A 22,742-nucleotide genomic window follows, 5' to 3' on the forward strand; every position below is an offset into this window, starting at 1 on the left:
AATGACATATGTGGGATTAACGCAACACCGATACACAGAAAAATGCCTTTCAATCTTGCTTAAGTTTTCTGTAATTATGTTAAATTAAATTAAATTCTCTCGTCCAAGATCTCCACTATTTTAAGCAAAGGGTTACTCCTCAGCAAACCATAACGAAACAGTGCTCCACCACATCTGTGGATTAAGTGTGTTTAAAATGATTGTCACTTGGAGGAGACTTGTTTATAACGTTAGCATAGTTAGCTAACCGCTGCTAATAACGTACTAGCTTCGTCACTTCAGAGAAGCATGGGGCTGTGCACAGTAGTGTAATATTTGTCCTTGTAACATGCATGCAAGTCTATCTAGCACAGCTAATATTAATACCAGTGAATCACTCTTGCCTCCCGTTTAAGTTTGTCACCCAACAAAGCTAGATATGAATTTTTATACATGTGTCTCCATGTCATACTGCAGTCTTTCAACGGATTGTAAATGATTGTAAATGAATTTAGGTCCGTGGTTCTCTAAAAGAGCCACTTGTGCTGTATTTTTACAGACAGTCTTAACAGCTACCATTGAATTTCTAGACAACTCCGGTCTGAGTTTGACGGGCGTAGTAACAATAACTAGGGGGCGTGGCTTTTGCGAACGGTCAATTGAACATTAAAAACTGAGAGTTCATTTAGCAGCTTCATAGTAGTGCATTTAGCAGCTTCATAGTGCAAATATTTTTCAGCATGTGAACAACAACAAGCTTTTTGCTCAGGAGAAATAATAATTAAATCTGGAGATAACAACAAACACAGTTTTTTATACAAATATTCCAACTAAAGACACAGGGAAGTTTCAAGGCATTTGTAAGGCATAATTAAAAAACATTCACAATTCAAAAAAGAAAGTACAGTTTATCTCCATATTTGACATATCAGAGAATGAGTTTGATTTTGGCAAACAATGACTCCATACACTGCAAAAACAGTTTATCTAATAAAATCTATCCAAGTGTCTTATTAATCTTATATCAAGATCAAAAAATCTAATCGGTATTGTTTTCAGTATAAAGAGACTTACCTAGCACTTTCTCGTAAAATCATGTGACTTAATTTAAGAACAGTTTGACTTATTTTAAGAAGTCTCATCCTGAAAGCAAGTACATTTGTCTAAAAAACAAGCAAATTTGTCTGCCAGTGCGTTGAGTAAATTTGTCTCGATAAGACTCCTTAAAATAAGTAAAAGTCAAATTAAGTCAAAATGATCTTTCGAGAGAGTGCTAGATAAGTCTCTTCATACTAAGAACAATACCAAATAGATTTTCTGATTTTCTGAGATAAATAACTTTTTGCAGTGTACTCCTATACATACTATATGGTGGGATTTGTGCACACTCACCTTGCTCCCCAACCTGCTATACCAATGGCTTGAAGCACATGAACACCAAACTGGCAGATGTACACAAAGAAGAAGACAAAGAAACGGAACGAGCTGTCACTCCTGGGTATGAGAGAAACATAGATGGATAGAAGGTCAGAGTAGTTTTGAAGAAAATGTCATTACACTACATATTTCTTGACTTTTTACATCTCATTACAAACAAGATTTCTTGTCATCTTCTTGTCCACAACACCTCTGCACCACACCCCCCACCCCCATATTCTCATGCAGACTGTCAGGGGGTGCTGACAGAAAGTGTTATATTGGAGAAGCCATGTTTTCAAAGATTCAAAGGCAAACCACCCAGATCATAGGACTAATCCTCCACTACTTTCTCAGAATTATTCATATCTTCAAGAAAAGGGCCATGGATCTTAAAATGTCTTTTTCAATCTTCTGAATACCTTATTTTATCCAGTGACATCTTCAAGCCTCAGAGATTGTTTGGGTGGGGTAATCTCTTTCCAATTTAATAAGATGGAACGGCATTGTTGCAATAGGTAAAGCAATTATTAGCAGTGTATCTTGATTGGGAATGAAATGAATGCAAAGAAAATTACTTTATGAATTAACTTTAAGACATATTTGACTATCAAATTTCAAAAGATGTGCAATGTCTTCTTCAGAAATATAGCTAAATAAAAAACTGAAATAAATGCTACAGCAGAAGTGCATAACATGTAGGACACATGATAATGGGCATAACAAACTAAAAATACTCTGTATGTTCATTATCTTTGAGTTCAGTTGAAAATAAGGAACAGAAATAGCCTAGTCCAGGAAGCACAGATAATGTCTTACACAGATCTCTGCTGTCCCACAGTCACTCAGGCATACAGGGCTTACAGGGCCAAATAGAGAGGGTGTTTGTACCAAAATTGTAAACTCGTGCTCAACCCATTAGGGGAATTAATCATAGCAATCTTATTATGATAAAAACATCTTCGGTAAAGAACCCCTCCAAAAACGCAACTTAAAGGAAAAGTTCGGTGTGATATTGATCTAAAGTGTGTTGAAACATGATACAGAGTGTGACCTTTGGTCTCATAGCTCATCTCGGCTTTCCTTTGCTGAATGCTTTGGATCATTGTCCTGCTGGAAGGTCTAGCCATGTCTAATCCTCATTGTCCTGGTGGATGGCAAGATTCTCCCAGAAAAAATGGCTCCATTCATCATTCCTTCAACTGTATGAAGTCTGCCAGTACCATGAGATGAAAAACAGCCCCACACCATGATGCCTCCACCTCCAAACTTCACTGTTGGTATGGTATTTTTAGGGTGATGCACAGTGCCATTTCTCCTCCAAATGGTGTGTAGTATGACATCCAAAAAGTTAAATCTTGCTCTCACCTGACCAGAATACATTCTCTCAGTATTTCATAGGCTTGTCCAAATGTTGTGTAGCAAACTTTCAACGAGCTTCGACATGTTTTTCTTCAGTAATAGAGTCGGGGTGAACGTGCATAGAGGCCATGGCGGTGGAGTGCATTACCTATGATTTTCTCTGTAACAATTGAACCTGCTGCCTCCAAGTCTTTCTGGAGCTTTCTCCGAGTGGTCCTTGACTCTTAATGTTTGGATTTTTTAATATGTGTGGATTACCTAAGTTAATACTAATGTCTGTATAAAATTTCATGTGAATAGCCTCACTGGAAGTATACTTACTGAAAAAAATGTTGTGTTCAGTACTTATTTTCCCCGCTGTAATTTAGCTATTTAAACTCCTCAACTATTGAACTGTTCAGCCATTCCAACTGTCAGTTGTCATTTATGACTCCCAGCAACTGTTTTCTCTGCCTACAACTGTTTCAAAATAAAAGTCCTCACTACAAAAATTACAAATACTACAATAATTTCCTATTAAATAATTTAACAATTTAAACTATCCAACTATTTAACTGTTCAGCCATTCCAACTGTCAGTTGTCATCAACTATGACTCCCGCCAACTGTTTCCTCTGCCCACAACTGTTGGTAATTCCTCTGAATTACATTTTCTAGTTAATTTACACCTATCAACATATTAGACCTCACCTCCACAATTTCCTCATCAAAATCTACAACTACTCTAGTCACCACTGCATGAAAAGTGTAATTTTCGTCAGTAAGCGGCACTGTAGATTGACGTGGAAGTTCAGGTTTACAACTGTATAAGGCAATTTGCAGCCAACACCGAAAATTGCCGTGAATTGTCAGAAATTGATTATTCACCTCCTCCTAATTCTAAGGGAGCTATACAAATGCAAATCAGGGTAGCAGGGGGAGTGCACTGTGCATGGTGGCATGACTGTGGCCTTTTCTTTGGTCTTGCTTAAACAGTGGATGTGTTAACCACACAACGTCGGCTTTTGCCGCTTTGAGTCTATACGCGCCAGTATGCTACGGTATGGACCATGAATTTAGCCTACCCAACATTTGTTTGGCATCTGGGTGTTTTGTTTTACTTTCATAAATGGTTAAGCTCATGAAAATTAAATGTTGACTGCTAAAAACACAATTTTAACGCAGTTTTCGGAGGGACAGAAATACCAACAGAGAAAGCAGTGCCTGTCTTCTGTCTGAACACTGCCTACCTGCAATAGGCTATCAATTCACTGCTTGACACTACCCCACATCCACATGGAGAAATGCCGCACGTCAACAATGGAGAGAACTTTTCAGTGCGTTTATTGTGCGAATGGGTTAGCTAAACCATAGCCTAGCTTTTGGTGAACCGTTCTCCAGCAAGAATGAAAAAAATGTTTTAAAAGCTGTTTAAAATAACCTGTCACCAGGCTATTTGATACGATATTTGCTACTATAGGTCTGCAACAGTCTAATTTCGCATGGCAATTGAAGGAAACCGGTTATTTCCATTTTTTATTAGACTAGATGAGACTATGCCGTTTTCATGGACAGCAAGGATCTGCTTCATTCGTTGTTTTGAATAACGTTGTTTGTTGCTTCTACACACGTCATCTCCAGGCTTAGTTTTGCGCAGACATGCACATACATTGAATGAGCGCTGACACCACTACTTGCATGTCTCATTATTTGATAACACTAAATTAAGAAATATTTTAAAATCAGGAAAATGTTTTGTTTCTTTTTCTTTCGGGTTCGAGGTTCCATAATAGGCTACCATTCAATTGTGCCGTGTCTCACCTGGCGAAAATGCCTGTATTTCTTTTCCAATTACTATTCATTTTAGCAAATATTTATTACTGATTCTTGAGATAAGGGACAAAAAAAATCGATACTACATTAATTTGAATTAACCTGGCAATAGCCAGATGAATTTCGCTCCGCCTAGCTCCACTCATCCATCTGGAACCGATCCATTGAAGTGTTGCTTCAGAAGGCTGGGCCTAATCAAAAAATGCTTGCATATGATTGAATAAGCCACTTGTCCGTCATCTACCACTTTTTATAAAAATTGACATTTACTGACTTAGTAACTTGTCATTTGTCAACTCCGTCTGACACATGAAAATATGTTTTTTTGTGTGTTTGATCAATTCAACAACACTGTAAAGTCTTTTAAGTGTGTAGAAATGGTGTGCCTTAGCAAGGTTTAGTGATAAATTGCATTGTGTACACTTTTAATATCATTTTGCATTGTTTTGGAATAAGCCATTTTAAATTACCTTAATTTAGTTTACTATTTTTTAATTTTTAATATATACAATCAGTGGTTTTGTGCACACGAGACACTGATGCATGTAGATATGTTGGTGTTTTAATGTATGAACACACTCAATTGAACCAAAGAAACATACATTTTTTTATAAAAATGAAAAACCTCCATCTTACGGGGTTGACATACAACTGACGGTGTTGACACACAATTGACGGTGTTGACAAACTAATTGAGAATCAAACTGATTAAAGATTACCTAGTTTTGACATGGCAGTATCAAGGGAAAGGGTATCAAACTTCAAACAAAGAGTTTCTACAGGACCTCAGGCAAGTAAGTTCTATGATTTGCTCCAATTTCTCTCAGGAAGTAAGTAAATCATTACTGCCTTCGGTGTAGAGCTAAGTATTAGATATTTATATATAATAATTTGTCTAACCTGCGGGACTTGGGCATTGGACAAGAGGTGTTGAACATGCCTACACTCTATGAAGTCCATAACATCAGGGGCTATGGTATAGAGCTCCCTGGTCTGGCTTGCTTGGAGGGGACAAGCTGTCCCTGTCAGTTTCAAAATCTTTCACTGGACAGAAACAGACATCCCTCCTCCTAGCTTAGTCGCCTGCTGTAGTTTTACTGGTCACCTTGCTATTTTATAGTTGTATCAGGTAGCTTAGTTGACTTTACATTCTCCTATGTGGGCCTAACACTTCAGCCATTTGGAACAGAAAAACACACCAGAATAGGCCTGCTTAGTAAGCAGGATTTGATGGCTGCATTGCAATTCAATGCGGAAGTAATCCAAGTATTCAGAATACGTTACTCAGATTGAATATGTCACAAAATACATATTTGGGAATGTATTCTGTATTCTGTAACAGAATACTTTTTGAAAGTATCCTTCCCAACACTGCCTACATCTCATGAGTCCCATGCGCTTTCCCACCAGTGGAGTTAGTTGGCTAGTTGATCAAACTTTTGCCAACTTAAAAAAAAAGCTTAACTCCAGTCGTGATTCAAAGACCGCTGTTTTCCAGCAACAGCACCCATCTTCTTTGTTTTCAAGTAGCAAGGAATTCACTTGGAATCGTCGCAACTCTGTCATCATTATGTTAAGCCCGCCCACCGACTCTACACACGATATGATTGGCCTGATCGAAGTTTGATTTTTCCAGCTCACAAGCCAACAGAGAGTTGCTAGACTACCCTGGCTGCAAATTACATTTGCTGCTGCTAGGGTACGTCTAGATTTCTAGGCTTAATTTAAGAAGACTTTGACTTATTTTAAGGAATCTTATCAAGACAAATTTACTTAACGCACTGGCAGACAAATTGGCTTGCTTTTAGGACAAATTTGCTTCACCCACTGGAAGAAAGATTTGCTTATTTTCAGGATGAGATGTCTTAAAATAAGTCAAACATTTCTTAAATTAAGTCAAATGATCTCATGAGAAAGCGCTAGGTAAGTCTCTTTATACTGAAAACAATACAATCTAGTTTTTTTATCTTGATATAAGATTAATAATCTTGGTTAGATTTTGTCTGTGACCGGATTTTTCGGGTCTGTGCCACATGAGTTGTATAATTCCTTCTCAGCTCTTGTGGAAAAGAAGATATCTCCTAATGTTGGGAGTTCCGATGTTGGCGATCATACTCTGTTTCTGTTCATGGAGAATCTACAATCATTTTATCTTTTAGTTTGACATTTGACTTTTCAATTTGAGCCTTCTTTTTCCGCCATTCCTGCTTTCTTAGTTTGTGTTGCTCTTTTGTTAATTTCTTAACCTTTTCTTTCAATGCTTTTATCTCCCTTGCATGTCTTTTCCTGGTTTTTCTCCTCTCTCTCTCAGCTGCAAGGGCACACTGGGTTGAAGTAGGCTCCTCAACAGCCTGGTCCAGAGGACATTCTGGTGGGGTGTCTATTTCATTTAGCCATCTATTCTGCATAGCTCTGGACCTTTTCTTTGTTTTCCTCCAATACTTTCTGCGGTGCCTTTTTGCTCTGGGTCCTAATTCTCCTACTTGTTTTACTTTTTTGTTTTGGACCCTGTCCTTCCATTTCTAACTGCTGTTTACTGTTAATTCTTTCTCTGCCTTTTCTCTGGTACTGTTTCTTTGTTTTTGCTCCTACACTGACAATTCTTGTCTAGCCATGTCTGCCTAGAGTACAGATAAAAACAATACTTTTTATGAGTTATTTGGCATTTGGGTAAATTAAGATGTTTTAAGTCAATCAACATGCATACTTAGATCATATTATCATGTTATGTAGTTGTTATACATTACTTAATGAGTATTTGGGAGCACTTTTCCACTCCGTCAGCTTAAATGTCAACACCGTCAGACAAAATATCTGACAGAGTTGACGTCTGACGGAGTTGACAAAACATGTTTTTTAACTTAAAGGAACCATATGTAAGAAATGTATGTCAATTAATCATAAAATGGCCCTGATGTGTCACTAGACATTAAGAAATCATGTTTATTATATCACTGACAAAAGTAGTCCGGCCAGGATATTGTCACTTAAAAAGTGAAGTTGCAGCCCTCAACTGATGTTGATGATGTGTTTTGTCATGTCATGTTGTGTTTTGGCCTGATGCGCTCTACCCATCTATAATCACAAAGTCAGTAGTGTTTCGGCATCCGGGTTGGCAACCTCGAGGGGGGAGGGGATACACCGCTCTACAGTAATTTGAAAGTGATTGCAATACCAGATTTGGCCACAATCTTACATATGGTTCCTTTAATCATGTGTAGTAGATGGTAGCCATTTTGATTTTCCTCAGTTGCCAGCTGCCACTAAACTAAACCAAAATACCAACTTTTATTTCAAACTTCTTGATTTAATTCAGCTCTACTTTGAAGACAGTGTTGACACATGAAAGCTGTGACCACAGGGATTTCAACTTGTTTGCTGAATATTTATTTTTTAAAAAACACTTACGAGAACATGTGTTGGACTGCTGCATCCATCAACAGAGAGAAGTCAAAGGGGGTCCTCAGGGTTAAAGCTGACCAAAATATGCCTGATTAATTTCGAATTTGAAAAATATCTGACGGAGTTGACATGAATTGAGGACAGATTTTGAAAGGCTGTTGTTAATGTATAAAATAATGCAATGTTCACTTTAAGTATTTTGTGATATTTTATTAAGCCATCCAATTAACCTCATAATCATATTTGTGCATTTTGGGCATTTTAAAACGCTTTATTTTTGCAGTTTGATACTGTAACCTCTGCGGAGGACGAGTTCATTTGCATGGGCTTTCATAGTACAGTGCCGGTATTTTATGAAATTACTATGAAATAATAAAAATATAGCCAAAACTAAGAGTCTAAACATACACAAGTCTTTCATATCCAACTTTTAAAGCCTTTTTTAAATGAAATAATTTATTGTTTTTTAAGGGAAATTGCAACATTTTGATGGGGGACATGTTTTGTCCCTTATCTCAAGAATCAGTGTTATAATAAAGTACTTTTATATTGTATAGCCTACTATGTCCTTCTGATTGATTCTTGTCTTCGTGTCGTGATTTTAATATGGGAAGGAAAATATTCACGACACTTTAAGTAACTTTAACTTTTTTGACTCAATTTACCCCTGTACCATTCGATGCAAATTATGGGCACTGCACTCCGAGGGAGATTGTTGAATACGATTTTCATTGTTGAATAAGTGTCGGGAATTTTTCAGGCGTGTCTCTGCTGGCTACTGTCATGGAAATAAGCTGGGGGAGGGGAGCTAGTAGCGTAGCATCTTCTGAAGTGTCGAAGTCAGCCTCATATGGGGGGGTGGGGGGGGGGGTGGTATAGGCTCCAGCACTGGGGTTGGTGGCTCCCATCTGAAAGTTTTTAATTTAGGTACAACAGCAATACAAGGTGTGGCGTGTGAGCATCAGAGCAAGGAGTGGCCTGTGAGCGTGTGAACGAATTGAAATGCGTATCTCACACATTGGGCTGTTTATGCCTATCTATCGATACCTTCATATAGCCAATCTATACAAAATATCAGAAAATGGTTTTGCATTAGGCTTATAATGCAAAACCATTACAAAACCATTATAAAAAAAATAAGAAAACAAGTAAGATGTGCTTTTTCATGGTATACCACGCAGACAAAAACCCTCAAACAAAAAGCGCGTAAACTAGAACAAAACTGACGCACCACTAAATTGGAAGTCTTTCGCCAAGCATGGAGAGATAGCCTTATCACCTACAAAAAAGCACTTCATGAACTTTTTCAATGACAAAATTGAAACAATTAGAGATAAGATTAATAACCAATATGTCTCACCAAATATTCATACTCCATTGCTGAACGATAGCGAAAACATAATAGAATCACAGATGAGACCTCGAACAACATTGAATTCATTTACACCTATCGACATATTAGACCTCACTTCCACAATTTCCTCATCAAAATCTACAACTAGTCTACTAGACCCTATTCCTACCCATCTTCTTAAGACTGCTCTCCCTTTCTTGGACAATGCTTTGTTCCAGATTATAAATAATTCACTGGTATCAGGGCATGTACCACAGTCATTTAAGTTATCTGTTATTAAGCCATCCCTCAAAAAACCTAGCCTTGATCCTAACAACCTAGCCAACTATAGGCCTATATCTAATCTCCATTTTATGTCAAAAATACTAGAAAAAATAGTGTCCAAACAAATTAGTGCCTTCTTGCATATGAACAAAATCCAAGAATTATATCAGTCTGGTTTCAGATCTCCTCATTGCTGCTGATAATGGATATATATCAATATTGGTCCTTCTGGACCTCAGTGCTGCCTTTGACACCATAGACCATGACCTACTACTTCACAGGCTTGAAAATTTGATAGGCATTAAAGACTCAGCATTCGCCTGGTTTAGATCATACCTTTCTAACCACCGACGATTTGTACAGGTTCACAATAAACTATCTACCCAGACTATAGTAAAATATGGGGTGCCTCAAGGCTCAGTACTAGGGCCCCTGTTATTTTCTCCTTTCTCCTTTTCCCCTAGGCTCTGAAATTAGTTAACATGGCATTGATTTCCATTCTTATGCAGATGATACACAACTATACCTTTCTATAAAACCTGATGTTAGCATGTAACCAGAAGTCATGGATTTAGGTCCTAAAGAGATGAGGGATATCCTATCCTCATCACAGGCTACATATAGTGATCTTCCACTATCCTGATCCACAAGTAGGGCAGTCACTTTACGTTTGAAAATCGATTGCACAATCGATTGGACCAAACAACACAAGTTTCGAAAACTAAAATAGGGAATCGATTTTAACCAAATATCTACACTATTCATTTTAAACAAATTAAACAAATAAAAAGGATAGATGTAACAACATTCACAAACAAGAATATAAGAATATAAAAAAAGTGCAGTAAGCATTGTGAAAGCTAAAAAGAAAATTCCCACCAATTTTACGCACCAAAACAGCTTTTTCAATCAGCTGCTGTGCTGCTCGTGTTTTGCCAAAAAAATGGAGGACAACGCGATCAACCTGTGTGACATGAGAGAGACGAGTGATAGGCCCTAATAACTTGAGAAGTTCGATGTGGAAGTACTTCGGATTTTTGGTATATCAAACTATGGAGAAGAACAAAGCGGTAGGCTATGCAAACTGTGCAATCGAGTTCTACGTAGGCAAAATTTGTTTGACATTTCTAATCGTAAACACAGACACAGCTACGTTGAAGCCTGCAGTCATGTTTGTCACTGATGTAATGGCAGTCCACTCGGCTGTTTTTCGAGAATGTTGCACTCCTGTTTGTCATTGTGCACGAAACTTCACGCCAATAAATCATCAGAAATATTGCTGGCTTGCGTCTACAAGCAAAATGCAGCTGCTCGCACACTCACTAGAACTAAAAAATAGGAACATATTTCCCCTATCCTAGCATCCCTACACTAGCTGCCTGTTAAAAGTAGCATTGACTTCAAAATATTACTTGTAACATACAAAGCCATAAATGGCCAGGCACCAGAATATATTAAAGATCTCCTAGTCCCATATAACCCACCCAGACCGCTACGATCACAGAATACTGGCCTTCTTGCAATTCCAAAAATCTCAAAAACTACAGTAGGACGCAGAGCTTTCTGCTATCGTGCACCCCTCCTCTGGAATAATCTCTCTCCTTCAATTCGATTAGCAGACACCCTCCCTATTACTGCCTCCCATAGTTAGGTGTGGTGCGGTGTGGAACTTCACCCACCTAAGGGATTTTTGGAATGGACCACGCTGCTGTGTCCTCATGTGACTGGCACCCCAGTCATGCATGCGATAGTGGTCACTGACCATACCTGCGCGGGTGTCGACTACCCCTCACCATGCCTTAGTTATGCTGCTATAGCATAGTGCTGTCATGGACTTTTCATGTGCCACGCCGTACAACTCCCCCTCTCTCTCCTCTCTCTCCCTCTCTTGCCTATTCTCACTATGGTATACTACCAAATTAATTAAACAAGAAAACTGTGTGTATCTTCCCTCTGATTGGAATTAATGAAATTACTGTGCAAAGTGGAAAGGGAAAAAAGTGTGACATTTTGCCAAATTTGGTTTTACTCATTTTGAGTAGGCCTAAACTGTTCGCCAAAAGCATCATCTCTGGCCCCAGCTTGATAAAAAAAGTAGGCTCCGATTTATCCTAGTCTACTGTATGACTTCAACAAGGTGATCTTTAGTATCATTCTGTAGCTTACAGCAATGTTTCCCAAACTTTTTTTCTGGGGACTCACTTATTAAAAATGATAGACTATCGCGACCCAATTCACTTCAGATCTAACATGCAACCACCAATATTGCCCAATATTCTTCTGCTTTGCATTGCTAGAAGTCTGGTTATAACTTCACCATACCTAAAAATAATGCTATGGGTAGACCTATATTTAGGCATATCACTCGGACAGAGCGACAGAGCAGGCTATCTATTTTCTCAGCTGACCGTCTTGTGTCATGTCCTGCAACATTGAGGCTAAATGAAGGTTTTTTCTAACTTGTGTGCTCAATTTCCAGTGCATTTGCTTTGCTTGTAAATTAAGTTGTAGGCCTACTTTCCTTGCCCAATGTGATTGTTGAACGGTGTTGGCCAGAAATGAATAGGCCTATAGGCGAAAGTTTCCGTGTCTACATAGGCTACTTCTCGTCTCGTTGCTACTCTGGCAGTCTCACCAGAAGATGCAGCAGCTGGCAGGACGTCATTGCGTTAACTGAGCTGTTAGATATATAGAACATCTACTTCCGTCTTGTAAGCTACATAGGCCAGTCATTACTTTTATAATCGTGGGGAAATGTAGCAACGCATCTCCCTCCCTCGGTGCCATTATGCACCGAGGGAGGGAGAGGTGCGCTTTTCTCCCTCAAGATACCTTCTCCTCCAATGAACTTGTACTCGTAACGAAAGGCAATTGAAAATGTAGCGGATTAAAGAGTAGATTACCGGCTCAAAAATGCACTTGAGTAAGAGTAGAAGTACCGTTTTGAAAAAGGAATATGGAAAGATGCCTTCCTCGAAAAAAATATTTTTACACACATGTGCGTTACATGTCCACTACCCACCCCTGATAAATTGCCACTATAGGCTATGCTGGCGACCCAAATAAAATCTCCTTTTGGAACCAATGGCTTACAGTAGGCCTATCAAAGACACTGCCGCTTGCAACGCCTCTGAATGCAGACCGCTGCCCTGTTTACCGGCAATGCTATAGCGGACTTAATCTGCCACCTCGTGGCGAAAAGTTGTATTACATTTCACACAGCTGCGTAAATCACGGAAAGCGTGAATGAAGTTGCCCTTTCTAAATGGGACCCATTTTAAGTGATTGATAAGTGGAATCATGAAAACTGAGTCTTAGGCAGAGGGGGCCAGCGGAGCTATGAATTTAGGAATTTGGAGAGTGATGGCCAAATGGAGAGGGTGTCTTTTGAGTTATTACCAGAAGGGCTATTTTATATTTCTAGTGAGATGTGATCCAAAAATAGGTTTTTCCAGATAGAAATATGGATTTTGTTTTCCAGTTTATGAGGATGGTTTTCTTGGTGACAGCTAGCGTGACCAGCAGAGTTTTACTGTTAAGGTGGTTCAGGTTGATTGTGATGGTGTCTCCAAGCAGACAGAGATGGGGATGTTGGGATGCAGCAGCCAAAGAAGGTGGAGAGGATCCCTTTTCCCAGAATTGTTTTATAGGGGTACAGTGCCAAAGTGCATGAATATATGTGTCCGGGCAGTGCAGTGGGGACAGATGTCTAAAGTGAATTAAATAATTTCTGTCCAGTGAGGTGAGTCCTGTGGATAACCTTGTATTGTATTAGCTGCGGGTTAGTGTTTTTGGTCATGAGAAAGGTGTTTTTGCAGACTTGGGTCCAGAAATTGGCATCAGTGGGAATAGATGGATCCGTTTCCCATTTGGCAGTGAGAAGACTTATGGTGATGTCTGTTTGCGTCATTATTCTGTAGATTTTGGATAGTAGTTTTTTTTGAGGATGTAATATTGATTAGCTGTGAGATGTGTGGGGAGTTCTAAGTTGATCGTTGGAGTTTTGGTGGTTGATTTGATTGCTGATTTAATTTGTAGGTATTGTAGGAAGTGTTTGTCGGTGATGCCAAATTTCTGGACCAAGTCCGCAAATGTGGAGAAGATGCCATTGAAAAAAACATGTTGCAGATGAGTAATGCCTCTACAGTGGGCAGTGCTTCGATATGGCCAGCTTCCCTCGCGGTCCACGCGCGGGATCACGCGACTTTAATTTGTATTTTTCCAGTGACGCTGCAACAACCCAAACACTACAGACTTTAGCAGACTGGTTTAGAAATAATTTAATAACCAGAAATATGCCTGCCCTGCCCTAATAAATAAATATTTGGTTAACTGCGAGTGAATCCCGTTTGCAGCCGTAGAAGAAACGCAAGACAAATTAAACATTCTGGTTTTCTCCGAGTGCAATGATGATAGACAGACATCATTTGGACAAAATATAGAGCATATTTACCTCCGTTGCTCAGCCAAATGCCTTCCTGTTACGTCCTGTTATCACGGAGTTACAGGCGATAAACGATTTTTGATGGTCACAAGTTTACTTCATTAGCATTTTTTTTAAATTATTATTAAAGAGTGTTTTTCATTTAAAGGTTTGACTTCGTGCTTATTCAGTAGAGCATTTAGTGCTCTCCCCAATCCCAGACGTTCACATTGCATGTTTGTTTGTAATGGATGCAACCGCGAGATATGCGTTTGACGGCAATAAGTTGTTAACAGACATGCCCAGCAGCAATCTAGGGACTGTTCGTTATTTATTGAAGGGCCACCGGAGGAATTTTGAGTGCTTCAGTCAAAAGTTGCATGACCCTCCCTTGCCTGCTAGAAATTGTTCAATGACCCTCCGACAGAATTGTTAAAAAAGACATGACCCTGTGTTGTGTTGCGTTAATTTATTTTCATTGGGCATGCCCTGCCGTGCCGTCCACAGCTCTTCAGTTCCGACAAAGCCGAAATTACTCCTTTTGAAACAATGAGTGTAGGCCGTGCGTTTGTATGGTTATATTGCTTGACAGGGGGGATCCCAAGTAGCTTTCAGCCATAAGGCTATTTTGAGAACATTTCCTAATTCACCTGACACTAATATTCAAAATGTTGAAAACTATTTCGGCATAGCCTATAAGCAGTTTAATTAAATGTTGGCCTCACAGATGCGCTCGTGCCTTAGATGGCAAGAAAAATCTTCACGATATAGGCCTATTAACTGACCACCCGATTCACGTTGACTGGGGGGCAGGGGGGGCCATCAGACATTTGTGCCCAGTTAATCCGGCCCTGCCCCCAACAAATCACACCTTCCCACCAGCTGTGACAGCTTAAAAGAAGTCGAGAGGACTCCTAACTCACAGACCTATTCACGAACCGGTTTTGTGGCATTTCGCCTGTTTTAAAATCCTATGCGGCTACAGGAGCTTCCAATCGTGAGGAAGCAATTTTGCATTGTAGGCATAACTAACATGCAATAACGCCACCAACAACAACCAAAACTAGGCTACTCATTGTCAACATGTAAATTAAATGTAACATTATTGTGAATCAAATTAAAATGTTCTCTTTTGCCAACGTAGGCATAGTAACAGTAATTAATTTAATAATGTTACAAAGATACTACAACAATCCGTATTCATTTAGGCTAAGCCTTTTTATTCAGGGGCCGTATTCACAAAGAATTTTAAGGCTAAAAGTAGCTCCTAACTGGCGAATTTAGGAGCAACTAAAAATAATGGGCGTGTCACTCCTAACTTTAGGAGTCCTAATTTTTTTTACTAAAAGTAATTCACGAAGCATTTTAGACCTAAAAGTAGCACCTAAGTCTTAGCCTAGAAATCTAGACGCACCCTAGCGGCAGCAAATTACATTTGCTTCCAGGGCTAGTCTAGCAACTCTCTGTTGGCTTGTGAGCTCGAAAAATTAAACTTCTATCAGGCCAATCAAATCGTGTATAGAGTCGTTAGGCGGGCTTAACATAATGATTGATGGCAGAGTTGCAACGGTTTGGCTTGAATTCCCTGCTACTTGAAAACAAAGAAGATGGATGTTGCTTTTGGCCAACAGTGTGACACGAGTTATAGTGGGCATCGCTTTTAAATGGCCACTTCAGTCGCGCATTACGAGGCATGAAGCTGCGTGAAGCTTTAGTACCACTTTCAGCCACTGTGCGTCGCTCTGCCACTGTACATCGCTCTGTCAGTAGCCTGACTGCCGCCCCTTCTGAAAAAGCAGGAGGCTAGGCTACCTTTAAACGTAATTGTTACCGAGAGGAATCCCAGCCTACGAATTCAATGACAAAACACTGGTCCTCATTTTGCGAATGCGAGGACGATATGAGCCTGTTGCATTTAGTTAGATGTCCGAGTCACGCATAATGTTTGAAAACCACTGGCTCGTAATCACAATAATTTAACACAGACAGTTGGATAGCCTACTTCATTATGTCCCCATGCCTACATTTTTGTGAGTAGCATAGAGATCGTTAAAAACAATAAAGTATGGCTCTCCGTTTGGGACATCGAAAACGTATATTTTTAATAGACTACTGTCGAAGATGCTGACTTGCAAAAGCCTCGGGATAACACGTTATCTCCACTATCATCAGTCATGCCCCTTAATCAAAGTGGGGAATGAAATAAAAGTTTGAGAACCACTGGCTTAACAAGTTACCTGCAGTCCAGAACACAGAATCTGTTGCAATATTCTGATGATCGGCGATGATATCGGCAAATGTTTGTTTTCCAAAATAAGAATTTCACTTCACCATGCACCTTCGACAATGAATAGCTCATTACACTTGTTACTGTTAAACGTAGGCCTACCTGATATTATTACAAACATTATTCTGTGTCCTAAAACTGGCATATTTTATGGCATTGTGTCATGTAAATTCGTTGCAAAATCTAGAGAAATGTGTGAGGTGGTCAGCGGGGGACAATTGAGACACACATTGGATTGTGTTATTACTTGAACATTCCACACTATCCACAGCTGTGGTAGGCCTATCAGGGGCAGGAGGATTACTGTTAGCGCAGGCTTTATATAAAATTCTTCAACAGAAGGCCTCGAATGTTGTCTTGTTTGTGGAGCGATTTGCTTCGCTTCTGTAATCTCGGCTTCATTGAAAATGAGGGCTTCCCTCAATGACCCTCCGAGAATAAATAAAAGGTTGAATGAATGAATGAAAGAATGCCCAAAATAAAGGCCTGTGGTTTGCGCAGCCTACAGTAAATAACAGACCCGCCAGAATGTGCGTTATGATGCTTTTTTACGAGCAAGATGTTTTTGGTACCCTACGCACACTGCATGTTCTTAAATAACAATGATCATCAGTAATATTCGACCATTCATGGGCAAGCGTGACCACCTTGATTGGCTGATTGGCTGATGATTGTAACGCGGGCATGATTCCAAACATCTCCCTTACGATGATGAGTGACAGGTGACAGGTCTCAGAATGCGTGCGCTACACAAGGACGGAAGATGATGAATAACTGGGGCCGTAGGCTATTCACAAAGGCTTTTATCTTACTACTAGGAGTAGGCTACTCCTAAATCGCACTTAAAGATTTTAGCTTGGAGTTTTCTCTTAAAAGTTATTCACAAAGCCTTTCAGACAACTCCTAAACTAGGAGTGAGTCTTCGTGGCTATGGTTGACGTCATTACTCATGCACGAGCTTGACTGAAGTGACCACCTTGATTGGCTGACGATTGTAACGCGGGAATTCCAAACACCTCTCTTCCGATGATGAGTGACAGGTCGGAGAATGCGTGCACTACACAAGTAGTGAGAAGGACGGAAGATGATTAATAACTGAATAAAAAGGCCTAGCCTAAATGAATAAAAAGTAAGGCAAAACAAATAGCCTAGTAGCCTAATGAAACATAGGTCTATGGATTGATGTAGTAGCCTAACTTTGCAACATTATTAAATTAATCTGTCACCATATGCCTAGGCTACGTTTGCAAAGAGAACATTTTAATTTGATTCACAATGAAACGTTACATTTCATTTACATGTTAACAATGAGTAGTTTTGGTTGTTGTTGGTGGCGTTATTGCATCCCTTGGTAACACTTTATTTTAAGGTTCACATGTTAGCCACCAATACATACATAATTAATACCTGTATTAGTGACTTGTAAGGCATGTGTTAGGCAACATTAACCATTTGTTAGGTGTGTATTCACAAATTTCTTGTTCATGATGAATTAGGCCTTTATTATTGATATAATCTTAATAATGACCTTGTAAGCCTTGATCTCTACATACTAATTAGTAGTAAGTACCAACATAGAATATGCATAACCTACTTGTATACTGTCTGAATTAATCCCAAATAGTAGGAGAACAGTTGTAGAATAAGCAAGTGTATGGCTCAACCTCATTGCTGCATTTCACTGCCCAGGTTGCTGTGTGAAATAGCACTTAATAACACCGTCAAGTCACTAATACAGGTATTAATTATGTATGTATTGGTGGCTAACATGTGAACCTTAAAATAAAGTGTTACCACGGTTATTTATTAAACAACTAATTGGACGATTACTCTAACGTTTATTTTTTTGTTGCTCGATTAAGAAAAAACACAATGTATCTCAAATAAATACCAAAAAAATCTTAATAAACTTTATTAAACAACAGTGTTGCACAGCAAAAAAATCTTCTGTTTTACACAAAATAAAATAAATAAAATTATTTTACTGTTATACAAAATGAAATGCCAGCCTGTTTACTCTTTTACAGTACCAACATTACAGTTTTTACAGTACCAATGTTCAAAAAATTCAAAAGTTGTAGTGCAAAAAAAAAAAAACACTGTGCAGTGCACAGTATAGACATTCCTGAGAGTGTTTAATACAATATAAAATTCCTGTTTTCAGTTTTACAGTCCCAACCAGTGGTGTATTCTATAGTTAGCTGTAGTGGGTATACTGTGATCAACCCCAAATGTTTATATGTATCCTTGCCTATTTTAAGTGGGTATACTGAGATTGTGATGCTTTTTAAGTGGGTATACTTGGGCTTTCCCTGTCCAGTGTGATTGTTGAACGATGCTGGCCAGAAATGAATATAGGCGAAAGTTTCCGTGTCATGTCATACCTCTCATCTCGTTGCTACGCTGTCTCACCAGAAGATGCAGCAGCTGCCAGAATGTCACTGTGTTAACTGAGCTGTTATATAAGATGTTAGATACAGTATATCTACTTCCGTGTAGTAGGCTACAACGTGATTTGATTGATTCTACATACCGGTAGGCCAGTCATTACTTTTATAATCGCGGGGAAACGTAGCAATGCATTCTGAAGCCCTGTTTCTTTTCTCCCACACCGTTGTACACCGAGGGAGAGGTGCGCTTTTATCCCTCGAGATACTTTCTCCTCCGATAATAAACTTGTACTTGGAACGAACGGCAATTGAAAATGTAGAAGGAAAGAGTAGATTACTGGCTCAAAAATGTACTTGAGTAAAAGTAAAAATACCGTTTTGAAAAAGGAATATGGAAAGTTGCCGTTCCACGAAAAAAATACTTTTTTTACTCATGTTCATTACTTGTAGAGCGTTACTACCCACCCCTGGGTATACTGCATATACTGCGTTCTGTGTATCACATATAATAGACTACACCACTGTTCCCAACATTCATTCATTCATGAGCACTGCGCACCAGCTTATGTGCAGCACTGGCCTGGACATTGCTTGGCTCCGTTAGTTGACATTGGCAAACTAGCATACTGAATCATGATACTGTAAGCTGGCTAACGTTAGTCTAATGTTATCTGACTTGTAAATGATCACAGCATGACTAACGTTAAGTCATGACTCGTGAGTTAGCTAACATTAGACAGATACTGCAATCTGCTTACTACCGTTAGCTAGATCTAGCAGCTGTTTAGCAGCTGGAGGTGCCTCCGTTTCAGATGCTCCCACATTACTGTTGTGCTGGTGTGGTATTCCAACTCCATTTGGCGAAGAGTGCAAATGACGACAACTAAATTTGAAGTATTCCCATGCCTTCGATGATTTAGGGCAAGCTGTTTTTTAGGACTTTTTCTTTTATTGGGGCTTTTTGCATGGCTTTGTTAGGAATTCTGTGAGAAGGTTGCGGTTTCGTCCTCGATCCTGCAATGTTTTGGTCTCCCACGTGTGTGTGTTGAGCTGTGGCGAAGCGTCGATGCAAAAATATGACGTAAACATAATTTTGAAGTCGACGCGTCGCTACAGGCCTGTTGTGTACGGTCTTAATTGGAACATGCTTCGCCCACAAATAAGCCTACAGTGGGCATCGCTTTCAAATGGCCATTTCAGTCGCGCATTATGAGGCGTGAAGCTGCGTGAAGCTTTAGTACCACTTTCAGCCACTGTGCGTCGCTCTGCCACTGTACATCGCTCTGCCTGCTGCCCCTTCTGAAAAAGTTCGATTTACCTCGATTTAGGCTACTTGGGTATGGCTTAAGGCTTGACTACACGGTGGTAACGAAAATCGGAATCGAAATTTGCTGTCTACATTATTGTCAATGTTGGGGTAACGCAACTACGCAAATCAAAACAGTGGTGTGATAATTGAGCCAGTAGAGAAATAACTGTTCAGAATTAATCTGTAGCCTTGGGTAGGCTTCTGCGACGTTTTTAACAGGTTACGGTAGTATAGAGGCTTAGACAACTATGACCCACGTTTTGGTTTCGTAAATTAATTTGCCCCTACTTCTTGACTGCAATGTAGTCAATTACTGCTTGACATGTCATTTTTATTTTTCTGTACAATAAACAAATACATCTGCTTTATGCCGCAGAATTACATTCATATTTGGAACTTACATAGTCGAATGCATCGTTACACTACGTTAGTGTTTCCCAAAACCATAGTAGCAACGAACGTTTGCAACCACTATCGTAAAGTTGTGTAGTTACAACTACACCTCTCGACCTGTGGTAGAATGCTAGTAGAAGCATAGTTCCAGGGATCTTCATGTCAAAGACGTCACTGACGCCAGTTATTTGTTTGCAAATTAATAATTATAAATATAATTAGGTTTCTAATTGATATTTACACTTCTAACCACCATACATCCATATTTTAAAATGCCCAAGGCAGAAAATACATGAATTAAAAGTCAATTTGCAGCCATGTGCACGTAAGTAAAAGTCACACACCTGCAGATAATAATAAGGTGGTGCGCACTTTTTGACGAGTCAGCTGAGAATATGTAGCCTTTGATTTTCATGGAGGGAGGGGGGGGTCCTTGTTAGTTTACTCAAACCAAGCCAAGAAGGCTGATTCTGATTTTGATAATATAATCTGCACAAAAGATAAACTTAGGTAAACAACGATGTCAATATTGTTATCAAAATCTTAACCCAGATTCGAACTCTTGGACAGGGGACTGGTAACTGATGTGCAACGGCGGCTGTCATCTGCCGGCCTTAATGCAATGCGCCACAGAAGTATGTGCAGGTGCCCGTTCACGTGCTACTAAACGTCATTAACCACCTTAATCCAGACTACTGAAGTTTGGAAACTATCATGGTCCAAACTTACAGTACTATGTAAGTACGACAGTTTTGGGAAACAGTCGTAACTTACATGTTGGTTAGTTGAACGAAGCATCCTTTTAGTAAAAAGCTAACCTCCGTAGTTGTACCGGAAACGCACCCCAGATCAGCTTGTAGGCCATTAGCAATCTGTTTATTTTATTTTTACACAGTAGATCACATGCCACATTCTCACTTTCAATAGACAGATGCAATAGCCATTGGTCAAGTATTGAGTATAAAGCAATTAAGATAGTACCCTATACAAAAAGTACTTCATACTATCATAAAAATTCGTTAAAACTAATAGCTTTTTTCAACTTGACAAAACACTGGATTAAATATCGTAGGCACAGGAGAAAACTTGTACATCGATTGGCCCGTGGGGAGATCACATGCCAGTTGCCTCTCCCTTCAGTGCTATGACTCGTTCGGCTGTGAGCTTGTTTCGCCAAAAAAAACTCTATTGCAGATATCAATGCGTCTTTGTTCATGGGTTTGGCCTCACAGCAAAGGCTTAGACAACTATGACCCACGTTTTGGTTTCGTAATTTGCCCTACTTATTGACTGCAATATAGTCAATTGACTGCTTGACAGGTTATTTTTATTTTTCTGTACAATAAACAAATACATCTGCTTTATGTCGCAGAATTACACACTTGGCCAGCCTATAGAACGGGCACATTTTGGAGAGAATAGAGAATGTACGCACGCAAGAATCTGTAGGCTATTTGTGGCTGGTTACCAGCAAACAATGTTTAATGCATTAGCCTAACTTAAGACGTCAAACATTTTCTAAACAATACAAACAGAAAGGATGCAGCAGGCAGCAAATGTTAGAAGAGTCATTTCCAGTGGAAGAACAAAATGCTGAATGAAGCCCAAAGATATGAAGGCATATCTGGCAAGTTGTTATTTTTTGAAGACGTAAATAGTTGGGCTATAGGCCTAGTTTGCAAGAAGGAGACATAAAGCGTGAGCATGCCACTATCCACAGCTGTGGTAGCGGGGGGTAGGAGGATTACTGTTCAGGATTTATATAAAATTCTTCAACAGAAGGCCTGCCTTGAATGCAGGCTTGCCCAAAAAAAGGCCTGTGGTTTGCGCAGCCTACAGTAAGTAGGTCTTAGTGAGTTAGGAGTCCTCTAGACCTCTTTTAAGCTGTATCAGAGGTGAAAAGTTGTGTTCGTTGGGGGCAGGGCCGGATTAACAATTCATAGGCCCTTGGGAACAAATGTCTGATTGAAGTCGCTTTTCATACGCCATGAGAGCTCGGCTACATTACAGCCACTCGGACAAAAGACATGTAAAAAAATATATGTTTTGAAAACTAGCATTAAACTGGATTCAATCCTGCAAAAGCAACACACGCGTGACTCTCTCCATCCTGATTCCCTACTCTTTGAGCCAACTAATATGTTACGCGAATCAATTAACCCATTAACTATTGTAGGCTACCATTAATTAATAACATAGGCAACACCCAGGTAACATGTTGTCCAGGCTATCTGAAACAAGGGGTTGCCTCTCATCTACAACAACTGGTTACCTTGGGCTGCTACAGTCGTCAGTGCACTGTGCACAGTAGGCCTATGCTACTCTTTGGGTTGATCAACTAAAAATAAAAGA

General features: G+C 39.4%; 1 protein-coding gene across 2 annotated transcripts in view; it reads right to left on the reverse strand.

Annotated features, from left to right (window-relative positions):
• Positions 1-22,742, reverse strand: part of scamp1 (secretory carrier membrane protein 1) — a 94,382-nt gene that overhangs the window by 2,583 nt on the left and 69,057 nt on the right. For both annotated transcript variants that reach the window (XM_042058552.1, XM_042058553.1), the window contains one exon: positions 1,372-1,473. In XM_042058552.1, the coding sequence (XP_041914486.1) occupies positions 1,372-1,473 (102 nt within the window). The remainder of the gene's footprint in view (positions 1-1,371; positions 1,474-22,742) is intronic.

The sequence above is a fragment of the Alosa sapidissima genome, chromosome 13 (assembly GCF_018492685.1).
Source record: "Alosa sapidissima isolate fAloSap1 chromosome 13, fAloSap1.pri, whole genome shotgun sequence".
NCBI classification, from domain to species: Eukaryota; Metazoa; Chordata; class Actinopteri; order Clupeiformes; family Clupeidae; genus Alosa; species Alosa sapidissima.